General features: G+C 38.2%; 1 protein-coding gene across 1 annotated transcript in view; it reads right to left on the reverse strand.

Annotated features, from left to right (window-relative positions):
* Positions 1 to 12,721, reverse strand: part of LOC102216149 (cadherin-7) — a 110,632-nt gene that overhangs the window by 18,108 nt on the left and 79,803 nt on the right. Inside the window, exon 10 of the mRNA XM_005738910.1 lies at positions 819 to 936. Coding sequence (XP_005738967.1) covers positions 819 to 936 — 118 coding nt within the window. The remainder of the gene's footprint in view (positions 1 to 818; positions 937 to 12,721) is intronic.

Raw genomic sequence — 12,721 nt, forward strand, 5'->3', positions numbered from 1 at the left:
GCATGACTTTTATGTAATTTCTTCTTCGTCTTCTTTAGTTTTACTGGCAGTTGGCAACCCATTTAATTAAAGGAGGTAGTTGTACTGCCCTCTAGTGGAAGAGAATGTAATAGTTCGGCTGTTTACTCATGCTGATCGCTTAGAGTACCAATCTCGTGTAACCAGATAATCTTCCACGGCACACCTGATCATTTCTCACACTGTTTCAGAGCACTTGTGATATAGTGACATTGCTTTACGTTTCCAAAATGCTCAAACTGAGGCTTAAAAATGGGAGTTGGGTGACCTAAATCAATCTCTAATACGGTAGAATTAAACCAGAAAAATGATGTTTGACACAAGTCAATCAATTAAAGAATATCCACATGCTGCATTTTATAGAATCAAATATAATTTTTAGTGTTCGACTATGGACTGGGAAATTCTGCAATGCATAAAAATGCAGAAAGAGACCAATCATGATATAAAAAAATAGATCAGTTAAAATATGAAATCTCAAAAATGCTTTTTTGTAAGATAGCAATAGATCATCCACATAAAAGAACTGATCTGCCTCCTTTAGCATCATTTTAAAAACCTTAGATCCTTTTGTTGGCAACATTTTGCAACTACAAATTCTACTTTACATAACTTTAAAGCTTTTTAATACCCTCTAAAACATTTTTAGGGGAAACAAACATCAGTGTTTTTTTTTAAATAATTCTCTACACTTCAGTATAGAAGTATAGACAAACAATGACATGCACACACACAGGAAAACAGTAAAATCATATGAGCTTGAAGATAACATCAAAGAATACCACAAAAGGTTGTCTCACCCTTATTATCTCGCAGAGTGAAGTTAAGGTTACCAGCAGCAGGTCCTGCCAGGGCGAAATAAAAGCGATGACCACTCAAAGGTTCATCCTTATCCACTGCGCTGATTGTCTGGATCACCTGAGGAGAATGTTAACACAAAAAGACATTCGGCATCAGTTAGCTTGCTGAGTTTTATCTGATCTCTCGGGCTAAATAGGCGTTAATCACGGTGTAAAATGCTTAATGTGGGTTTGCAGTTAGTAAGCTCACAATCTCCCTCAACTTGAGGAAAGCATTGTCATCAAGGCTTTTGTATATGCATCACTTTTCACTCTGTCATAAATTTATGTACATGGAGGCATAAATCTTGTTTAAAAGGCCAGGCAACAGTGTGAGTGAACTGGAGAAAACCAACTTGATTCTGATTGATGGAAAGGATTTGTTTTATAATGTTTGGCTGTGGTTTTGTGTCATTTATCTCTTGAAGTACAGTAAGTGCTTATTTGGCAAGAGCTTGGCAACCTCTTAGGGATGAAGTGTTTTCTTTGGGGAAGTGATTTCTCTCAGCAAAACATTGTCCAGAGATTAGTTTTGCAGTCAGTGTAGAGACCACAACACATTTAGTGTGTTCAATTTTAACCCTTTGATGATACTACAAAGGAAAGAAAATGCTATTTCCAAGTGTCAACTAACCACATGGCCTTAACTGTAGAGATGGCAAATCACAGTAAAAGTGGATCGCTGTCTGACAGTAGAGATATCCAAGTAAAGTAATGGCAAAAACCAAAATATAATGCTTTTTATGAAAGTAATAATAATATACTATGCATTGTCCAGACCAGGAAAAACATCTGCTTTTATAGAGGTGCTCACAGTTAATCAACTAAGGATGTACTTAGTTGGGGCGATTGTGGCTCAAGAGTTGGGCGTTTGCCTTGTAATTGGAAGGTTGCCGGTTTGAGCCCCGGCTTGGACAGTCTCGGTCGTTGTGTCCTTGGGCAAGACACTTCACCCGTTGCCTACTGGTGGTGGTCAGAGGGCCCGGTGGCGCCAGTGTCCGGCAGCCTCGCCTCTGTCAGTGCGCCCCAGGGTGGCTGTGGCTACAATGTAGCTTGCCATCACCAGTGTGTGAATATGTGCGTGAATGGGTGGATGACTGGATATGTAAAGCGCTTTGGGGTCCTTAGGGACTAGAAAAGCGCTATATAAATACAGGCCATTTACCATTTACCCCGTACTATGTACTTTAACTATGAAAGTGTGTTGGTAGCACTTTCCTTTAAAACTCATTGCCCCACTAATACCTATGACTATTACTGTTATTATCAAGCTGTAATGTAAAGAAGTGCTAAGAGTAAGTTTATCAGAGCGAAAAGATATTTCTCAATTATACTAATCGAAAGATTTATATGACAAAGCCAGACTCAAAAATTTAAGTAATCCAAAGGCACACGTCTATGCATAAAATAAAAATATATTCTTTGAAGAGGATTCTCTATGATATAATCTTTAAGGACTAAAAATACAATACTTCCTACATTATTTTATCACTGCATATTACAATAAATCTTGACATTCAATGTTTCATCAAAAATCGCAGTTTCTTAAATTTCAGTGGTAACCATCTGTGAAAGACTCTTCTATTAACTCTGTATTGCAAGATATGTATATTCATTTAAAACCAGTTTAAGGTCATACTGTTGCAAATGCATGTGGTCCTTTGGTCCATTGGATTGACATAGATTGTGGGCTTTAACTATGGGAAAAATTGACATTAAATTTTAGTTAACGCACTTCCGCCATGGGATATTTCAACACATCCTGTTACTGTGTTGTCTGGTTCTGCAAACTACTGTGCATCTTAAAATTTAGGGATAATTTTTTGCTCTCAAATGCAGGTTACAAGTTTTGTTCAACCAACTTTTCAACTCACTTTGAGGATGATCATTATTTCCATTTACCAATATTGATAAGTGCAATATGCGAAGCTGTAGAGGAAGGAAGCTTTTCCTCTATGTACCCGTGTCTGGCTATGGGAGAGGTTTCTGCTTTAGTTAATAAAGTATTCATCTACTATTTAGGGTTTATCAAGTGTTTAATAAAGAGAAATTGCAAGGTATGAAGAGCAACCGTGTAGTAAAATTGGCTGTATTCATAGCTAAAAGTCAAAATCTCCCTCCGCTGCCAGACTGTGTATCAGTGATATCTGGTAATGACAATATGATGAAAGGAAATATACAGATACGACTGACCAACTCTAATACACACATCCCTCTTATTATATTATCTATCTGACCTGACCTTGGCCACCACATTAAAAAATGAAGACAATATTAGGTCAGCGCACTGAACTATTGTATTACTGATGCTCTTCAAAATAAATCCATCCAGCCAAGCATTCCTACTTCATTATTACGAGCATGAAAATAACTCATGATGAAAACTGATGTTGCTTGAGGCAATCCAAGAGAAGCATTCACATCTGTGGGTTAAAAGTGAATACAGTTTGTTTCAGTTTACTTTTTTTGCCTCTGAACCTCAAACTAAACCGAATCTTGCTCCTTCTATTATAGACGACTGTCGAAAACTATAAATAATGCAGGAAATCAGATTACAATTTATTTACACCCACTAGCACATGCTGTAATGATTTTTTTTGTTTTTTTTGTTTTTTTATTCATACAAACGTGTTATCTGAAAATCAATTTCTTGTTTTAGCTCCCCCCTCCGCTAAAAAAAAAAAAAAAATCAAAGCAAAAAGACAAGGCTTTAATTTCAGCATCTAGTAGCAGAAAGAAAATAAAACAAACAAAAAACAAGCAAAAATCTCTCACAGTACACGCTGTACATGAGAAGCACATCAAATGCCGAGACGCCATATGGACGACAAATGATAGCCACCACAACGGCCATCAAAGTGGGTGTTACTGCCGCAGTGTCCTTATAAATTTAGATCAAGCCTCCCGAATCCTTTGTAGGCAATCGAGAAACTCAACCCTGTGACAACTCACACCCGTGGACAGGATCCAAGAGATCCTTAGAAGCAATTCACACTGAATTATCACATCTCCCAGCCCCAAACAGCTCTGAGTTGAAAAAGCAAAATAAGATGAAAAAATTAAAAGAGTGAGGAAGTAGAAAAAAATAAAAACAACCCCAATGATCCATCAGTGCCGAGACATGGATTATCAGTTGTCAGCTGTGATTAAATGCTGCTGGTTACAAGCTGTCAGGTATTAGGGATTTGTGTAGGTGGTAAGCAACATCCTGCCAATTATTAAAACTGGCAGGCGGGGTGAAATACCATGAATGTTTTATTCTTATTTCTTAACAAAATTAAAATATTTGCATCAGCAAGTATTTAAAAAAGTGTCTCTGTTTGCTGTTTAGTTTTGCAGTGCAAGGGGAATTTATATGGGGAGCAGAAATGCAAAAAGGTTATCTGCTCTAGTTCTCAAGAACATTTGGGATATCTGTATATACAGACAGAAGTGATGTTTGTGTCAGCGGCAGATCAGTGACAGGCAAACTCAACAATTGAGCACCTAAACATGCAGCGTATGCATGCTCGGCTGCATATCGCCAAAGCTGCCACTGATCCTGGGATCATAATAACTCACATGCCTCTCACTCTGTTATGGAAATCTCACATCTGATAGAAACCTTTCTTTGTGGTTCCTACACCGCCGATGAATCCAATACACATTTTGAACCCTTTGATGTCCTTTGAATATTGCGGATGGATTCCGAGCTTATCTCTAGGAAGCTTTCCATTCCTCACGGCTGAGGGAAAGGACTCTAAATCATTCTTAAATCAAACACTTTGTAATGTATAATGCCTTTCATTAATGTGGCTCTGATGCAAGGATGCACTGAACCTTTGGTGGGGAATCCTCAAATGGGTTGAGTAGGAGACAGGAGGAGAGAGGCATGGCTGCGGACATAAATTCTCGCTCAAAGACATTAACAGCTGCAGCCGACTGGTGCCTGTCGCAAGGAACGGCTGAGGAGGCCTATGAATCACCGAATTAAAGGGTTTTTTGAGTTTACACATGGCTGTGTGTCAGACCACACCGGATATTAAAGGACAAAGGTGTCTCTGTTTGTTGCCTTCAAAGGGAAGTAAGAGAATGTGCAGTACACAGAGGAATGTATGCACATTGGTATTGTAAAAGTGGGATGTTACTTGTGTGATCCAATTTATGGTGTCTTCTTCTTTTTTAATCAAACTGCTGCACTGACTTCTTTTTTAATTAAATGTTTCTTTTGTAATCATTTTATTATTTTTCTGTATATTTCTAATATTTTTTCTTCTTATGTATTTCTCGCATGTATTATTTTAAGACAGGCGGGGATTATGGTTCCTCCCCCCTGTCTTTATCGATAACTGTCTAGTCCAGTTTTACTTGGGCGTCACTTAACCTATTAACCTATTAACCAATAGCAACCTGTTATATGTCAGCTGGTTTATCTATGAAGGTGTGATTGGTTAATTAAATTTTTTTCTGTTTCTTGTCTTTTATTTACACACAAATTGTACTTTGTGTATGACCCTGATGAAGGCCAGAAGCTGAAACGAGTTGGTCAGTTAATAAAGTTGTTCCTCTTTCATTCTAAGAGTTGTTAGAGTTCCTGCGTTGTGAGTTTTTCATCCTCTCCATGCACCTTGGAAGTAGGTAAAGCTGTGCCAGAAATTTTTGCTGCGATATGATCCAATTTCAGCCAAGCTGGCTTCATATTTGATTCAAGAATAATTTGTTATACAAGTAGTTCACAGTTGACTGAATGACTGCAAGGTGCCCAGGTCCTGTGTCCTGTAAAACAAGCCCAAATCATCAACCCTCCACCACCTTTTGAGAGAATGACTATATGAAGCTTGTGCTGGAGAACATTTAGATGTCTTTATGTCAATATGCTATGTTTAGTTGTAGATTACAGCCAAACAGCGACACTTTTGTCTGTTTGGAGTTCTTTTTGGAGAGTAGAGGTTTTAGCCTGGAAACATTTCCAAGAAGTGTTTTATTTAATATTTTTTTTATAATTAACTTGCCTGTAGATTCTGAAATCTCTCGAGGTGTTTGCAGTTCCTCTGCGTACTGCACAGCCTGACCTTGGGTCGACTGTGTATGATGAGGAACAACCATCGCTTCTCTAAGATAGTTGCTGATGCCTTTCTTCCTTAACATTGTGTTAACACACACACTTGACTGCTCCAGACTAGCAAACTGACAAAACTTCCTCTTTCATAGAGGTGCTCACACTCTCTGATAATCAGTTAATCAAATGCACTTGATTAGCAGCACCTGGCTGCTACTTATCCTCTCAATTCTTAAGGAATGGTGTACTTAAGGGCTGCATAGAGTCCTGTGAACACTTTCTTTTTCACTTGACTGTATATGAGTTTAGTCTACTGTTGCCTTACTATCTTTTTGATCGCTTGGGTGATTGTTGAAATCCCTTCATGCTTTATCTGTATCATAACTAAAAGACTTAGTTACAAAATCTATTGCAATCAGTATTAAATGTACTGAAAACCTTAACAAACAACACAGAAATAAAGTTCCAAGTGGTGAAGAATTAAGGCAAAGCCTGTGGTGTAGAATTTTAAAGAAGTCAAATTTGGAAAACAGGGAACATCTAATGACACTATCCTGTAAAATTACAGGAAATGTATGATTTAATGTTTCTTGGACCTTAACCAACGCGGGGAAATAAAAAGCCAGATATCTCAGCCACTGCTTTTGACCTTTTTTTTAATCTAATCGACCTTTGGCAATTTTCCCAGTTTTAAAGAAGTGATATACAAAACTGCTGGGGCATTTTAGGAAAACCCTTTAAGGAAAAATCATTTTCACTCCAAAATACATATTGTTTTCGTCCTATTTTAGAGATTTATCTTTACAACAACAAAAACTTTTAGCATATTCAAACTAAAAGGAAAGTGACAGATCTTTTTATTGTGAAGTTGTGTTACTTTGTTTTCATCGGTTGAGAAAGTAACTATAAAGTCAGAAGGCAGCAGCAGTGTCAACAGGAATGGTGACAGCTGACAGCGAACAACACTTCTAATTAAAAGTCTAAGAATAGCATTTTAAACCTATACCTCACTTTACTAAGATGCATGCAGTGAGAACTGATAAGTAAACATCAACTTAAAGACATTATTGCGCAGCCAAACCTTTGACACAAAGGTGTCTGCGTGACAGTTTTGAAAAGTGCTACACAGTTTGTCAGTCTCAGTGACTTCTTTGTGCTCACGTTCCTTGATTTAATTAGAAAATTAGAAAACAAAAATTGTTGACTTTGTGAAACAATAATGCAAAGATAAATGGTATTTTTAAGTGAGTGGAAAATAAATGTAAGTACTTTTTAAATATCAAATGAAATGTGATCTTAGATCTGAATATGAAAAGAAAATAAGAAATTTGAAATGTTTTATTTAGAGTTATTCTTGGGTTTTTTTTCTTTGATCAAAGGGAATTATACTTTTGTTTACATATATTATCCACAACAGTACACTGGTACAAAAAAAATTATGCACAGGCTTCAAAATGAGTTTCAGTGTTCAGTCTTTAATTCAAAGCCAAATTCTGGGTTCTGGATATTTTCATTGAAGATTCTACTCTTTGGTGTCTAGTTATTTGAATCCACCCATCCCCAGACATCGCACCACCTGGTTGATTGAGCTGCACCTTCACAGGCTAAATCCTGCGTGTTCACTCAGCACTCGCAATAATTCTACAAATGACACCCTGCCACCTAAAACGCATCTGTTTTCACCGGCGTGCAGTTCAAACAATCAAGATTTAATTCTTCCAAACACCGGAAGTACGTTAGCGAACTACAATGGCCATAATTTACTTCAACTATGACACAAAGCATCTGTGTTCCCTTGAGCTGCTGCATTACTGACTCAGACTTTGACTGGAGACAGGAACATGAAATGTGGCTTCTATAATGAAAAAAGTAATGTTTGGTAAAGTAGCATAACTAGAATGACTGACTATATATATAAAAAAGATGAAGAATCCAAGCAATAATGAGCAAATCACACTTTGACACCAGCGAAGTAAACACTGCACTGCATTTTAAACTCTTCAGGGTCTAGTCTAGTGTTATACTGTCTTTATAGAGTAATTATCAGATTGTGAGTAGGATACGACTGGCTGTACAGCTAAGAGACTTTCATTTAAGCCACCTAAAGCCCTGTTGGCAGATTAGTCATACAATAAGATCAAGACAGCCACTTCAAAGTTGAACCAAGAGTATAAATAAGCATCGCATCAAATAGGTGGCACTCGTTGCCATGGCAATATGACAGCTGTCACCATGGGTTGTGTTGACGAAGGAAGTGGTGGGCCTGCCGCTTTCACACCCCTCGCTCTGCGGCACTCTGCCACGGCTTCCTATGACATAGACGCCCTAAACATCACCCACATGTGACACCCATAACTTTGTTCACTAACAGCACCAACTCACACATCTCACCCTGCTGTCAGACGCACACACACAGACATACGTACGGATGCCCCACACCCACACATATTGCCAATCAATATCATTCAACAAATGTCATCCTTCAATCCCTTTATTTTTTTTTATGCCGCCGCTCTCATTCCACATCGACAATCTGAATTGCTCGCTGAGACTCGACTTGTCATAAGCGTGTTTGTTGGCATGATCCTGACAAGTCGAAACTGCTGAGGCTAAAGTCATCTCCTGGTGAGATCTGAGATTAAACTTGCTCCTTGTTCTGTCTTTTTATAGAACAGACAGTTTGCTGCCACACACTAATATTTTCTCTGCCCCTAGCACCTTGGCATATCTGTTTTCATCTCTCACCTTGATGCAACTCCCATAATAAACTGATAATTTGAGAGATGACTAGAGGTGCGAAGACACTTTTTTATTGATGTGAGGCAGTATAGTAATTAGAGAATGGTAAAAAAAAAAAAAAAAAAACTTGAAAAAATAATGGCACATACAGATATATGGCCAGACTTCAAACCAGGATATAAATTTGTATGTAAATACATGTCTTATTGGACAACATTAAGATTCTTCACTGACTATTCATTGTTTAAGTTAGGAGATATTCACACACACACACTGGAACTACAGCACGCTATGTTGTAAGAAAACAAGAAGTAGTGTGAGAGGAAACCTTGGGGCTGGAAAATAAAGCCAACTGGGAACTACCAAAAGTGCACTTCATTAAACGGCTTTGAAGAAGACTCCAGCAGCAAGGTAAACCACACAGTTGCTGCAGTTGAAATACCCACATTTAAAGCACACATAAATATGTTTACAGCCTCCTCAATAAAAATGTATCTTCACATTACCAAAACTTGCATCCATCCATCCACCGTCTTAACTCTTAACTCCAGTTCAGTGTTGCAGGAAGCCTGGAGTCTAGCTCTCTAAACCCTGATTACTCATGTTAACATTCACACATAGGGCCAATTTAGAATCATCAAGTTACCAAACATGTACATCTTTGGACTGTGGAAGGAAGCTGGTGTACCCTGAGTAAAGCCATGCCAGCACGGAGAAGACATGCAAACTCCACAGACCTGGGAGTGGCCTCTTTATCTGACAGGTGATCACGGTCAGCTGTAACAGCTAGTTGTCTTATAGTAAATAATGTAAGACACTGATTTTCATGACTTTATATGATAAACAGAATAGTGGGACTATGCTCTAGTTTTGGTAAATACAATTGTATTGCTTTTTTTTGTATGTTACATTAGCTGCTATTTGCACCCAGGTGATGCAGCCTTACAGTCTGTAGATGCATCTTGATAAACAAGCTAGCTAGTGTTAGCTGAACACTTAGCATGCCTGTCTTTCTTCCAAATATCATTACACCCAGCTCCAAAGTGTCATTCAGAATGCTAAAATTGCAAGGCTTTACAAACCAGATGCTATGGTTGCTACATTCATTTTATATACAGTCAAGGCAGTTCATCTGTTGCTGTTAGCAGATTTCCTGTGGATGGAAAGACAGGTATAACTATTGGATTACTTTGCAGGAACCTCCTGGAGGTCTAAGTTTTTTTGTTTTTGTTTGTTTTTTTGTTTGTTTTTGTTTTTTGTTTGTTTTTTTTTTGGGGGGGGGGTCAGTAAATTCTAAGCTAAATAAGACATGTGATAAGAATATCCTTAAAAGGTGAACATCACAGCAAATTTAAAAATCAGTGTATTAACTTGTGTTGACATTTGACTGAAAGCTCAGAAGGAGCACAAAGTTTGATGCAAATTTGGCAGAAGTAGCCACTTAGGGGTTTTGTATCTTAATTTAGCCTCACAGCCTCAGAAAAACACATTTTCAAACGTCAGCATGCACCAGCTACTTCAGCAGGGTTTGTATCTCACTGCTTTCTTTTCAACTCTGTTACCTTGCAGTTTGAAAACCTCAGTTCATGACTACTCAACATTCCCAAATCCCTCAGGGACGCTACAGGACTGCAGGGAGGGGCAGGGAGCAGATTGGGGGCAGCTGAATGCCAAGTCCACTCATGTATGTAATGGTTACTCTGAAGTGATTGTACAACGTGACCCCCCACTCCTCCGTCCCTGCTGCCCTGCCCCTTCCACATCATCATAATATCAATTAATATTATGGCAGAAGACAGACGCACCGTTGATCCGTAACAAGTGGCATCTCTGGAGAGAACCAGTGCCACGAGACGGCCTTAATTAGGCCTGAAAAATGGCAGCTTATTCCATCCCTGCACTCCCTCTTAATCTGTGCTACAGAGCCACAGAGTCAACCCTGGCCCCAACTGGCAACTATTATTATTTCATCTTTGTCACAGCTGTGAATAAGCCAATGGGCGTGACAGCCAGTGGGCGGCGTGAGATTTTTAACAATGCTTTACAGGAAAAGCAGACACAGTTAGTACTGCCAGTGGTTCACTGCTACAGCCAGACATATAGTACACAACAGGGGCATTTTGATTAATAAGGAATCAGGGAGGTGGTGGAGCGCGTATCTGACAGGTTATGAGTCCACCTAGTCCATCTAGTAACAGACAGCAGACATCTCGTTGTAATTCAAACTGTGTTTTCACATTCAAATGTCAGCGTCTCTCCTTCCCTTTGCTCTGTATTTTTGGGTGTAAATTTCATCATGAAATTTCCATTTTTTTGTGCCCTCATTATTCAGTCTGAAGGTGCATTCCCATTGGTACACTTCAGTCTTGCCCAAGAGAGGGCTTCAATGGGACTGAATAAAATTGGAATTAGCAGATAATTAAAAAAGAGTAAGAAAACAAGCACTTCCTGTCTGTAGTAGTCATTCACTCCTACGACAAGGTTAAAGAAAGTACAAGAAGCACGTTTCTCATCTAAATTTATCCCATGTGAAAGACGTGAGGTGAGCGCAGCATGCAAAGATTTGTGATTCCTCAAGATGTGACAAAGACAATCATGGCAATTGCTATTGCAGTTACATTACTGAAAGCACAGGTTTATTTTTACAGACAAAATACTGCACGGGATGTGACATGTCAATATGTGGCTCTCAAGTATTTCCAAATGATATATAAGAAATTATGGGAGAAAACGCTAATCAAAAATGTTAACACGTAAACTACATGTAAATGTCACACAGTTTAAAAAGGTTCGGTAACAGATCTCTAAATAGGAAAGTTACAGTCTGTATTTACTGGATTCACTGTAGAGGTAATATGTTTGTAACATGTATAGTTAGTAAATTGTAATATATGTTTGCTGGCTGAAATATTGTGAAATATTTTTTGTTAACTTTCTCTTTTTAATACAGATTACTACCAGCAAAGAGCCTCTTGACTAAATGTAGCTAACTCTCATGTGATGACATTTTAGTGGTCCCATGTCAGGGGGCCACTGTTCTCAGTTTTGTACATTAAAACACCTTAGAACTCAAAATCACGCTCAAAATATTAGTGCTGTCAGCGTTAATAAGTTATGGTAAGTTATGGTAAAGCCATAACTGCATTAACGCGGAAAATCTCCGTTAACGAGTAACCGCAGATCGCCCTGGATGGCTGGATGGCGTCAACACGTTAACGAGCTAAAGGCGCTAACGTGGTGATGCTGTGCAGCTCCACACACAAGGTGATCCGCGGTAACTCGTTAACTCGAAGATTTGTCGCGTTAATGCCATTTAAATAAGGTTAACACTGACAGCTCTATAAAATATGTAAAATCAAATATTTATTCAAATAATTAATCATTAAGAAAAATATGCTTCATTTAAACTAAATATATACAAATCAAACATATTTAATATGATCAGATTTAATTGCAATACTTTTTAAAATCTTTTTTACAGATTTACATGTATTCAAATTACTTAAACTCAACATTTTAGACACACATATTTGTCATTGTCAGTAAACAAACTTAGGGATGGGGGCTGCATGGATGTAAAGGTTCACCGATGGACTCTGAAGTTAATGGGGAGCCAGTGCAACTAAATTAACAACGATGTGACATGCGAGTACTTGGAAAACTCAGCCAGAAGGCTTGCAGCGGTTTTTTGAACAACCTGCTGATGTTCAAAGGAAGCTTTGTTAAGACAAGCGAACAATGAATTACAATAATCCAGACGTGATGAAATAAAGGTGTGACTAACAATCTCCAATTCAGAGCGTGACACAGTGGAACTCCACTTGGCAAAATTTCCTAAGTGATAAAACCGAGAGCAAACCAGAGAATTCACTGAATAAACGGGCTGTTGCTATAAATGTAACCTCCTCCGGAACATTAATTTACAGAGACAGACAACACATTGCACAGAGGTCACATCAATTTATTTTGCCTCTTTATTTTATGTGTATTTAAAAAGAAATCAAAGAAATTGTAGCTACGATGGCTGCAATGCTACATTAAAAAAAAAAAACATCTACATGTGACTTTAAATCACATATTTAACTGT

The sequence above is a fragment of the Pundamilia nyererei genome, unplaced genomic scaffold, assembly GCF_000239375.1.
Source record: "Pundamilia nyererei isolate P.nyererei 1_Seehausen unplaced genomic scaffold, PunNye1.0 scaffold00087, whole genome shotgun sequence".
Lineage (NCBI taxonomy): Eukaryota > Metazoa > Chordata > Actinopteri > Cichliformes > Cichlidae > Pundamilia > Pundamilia nyererei.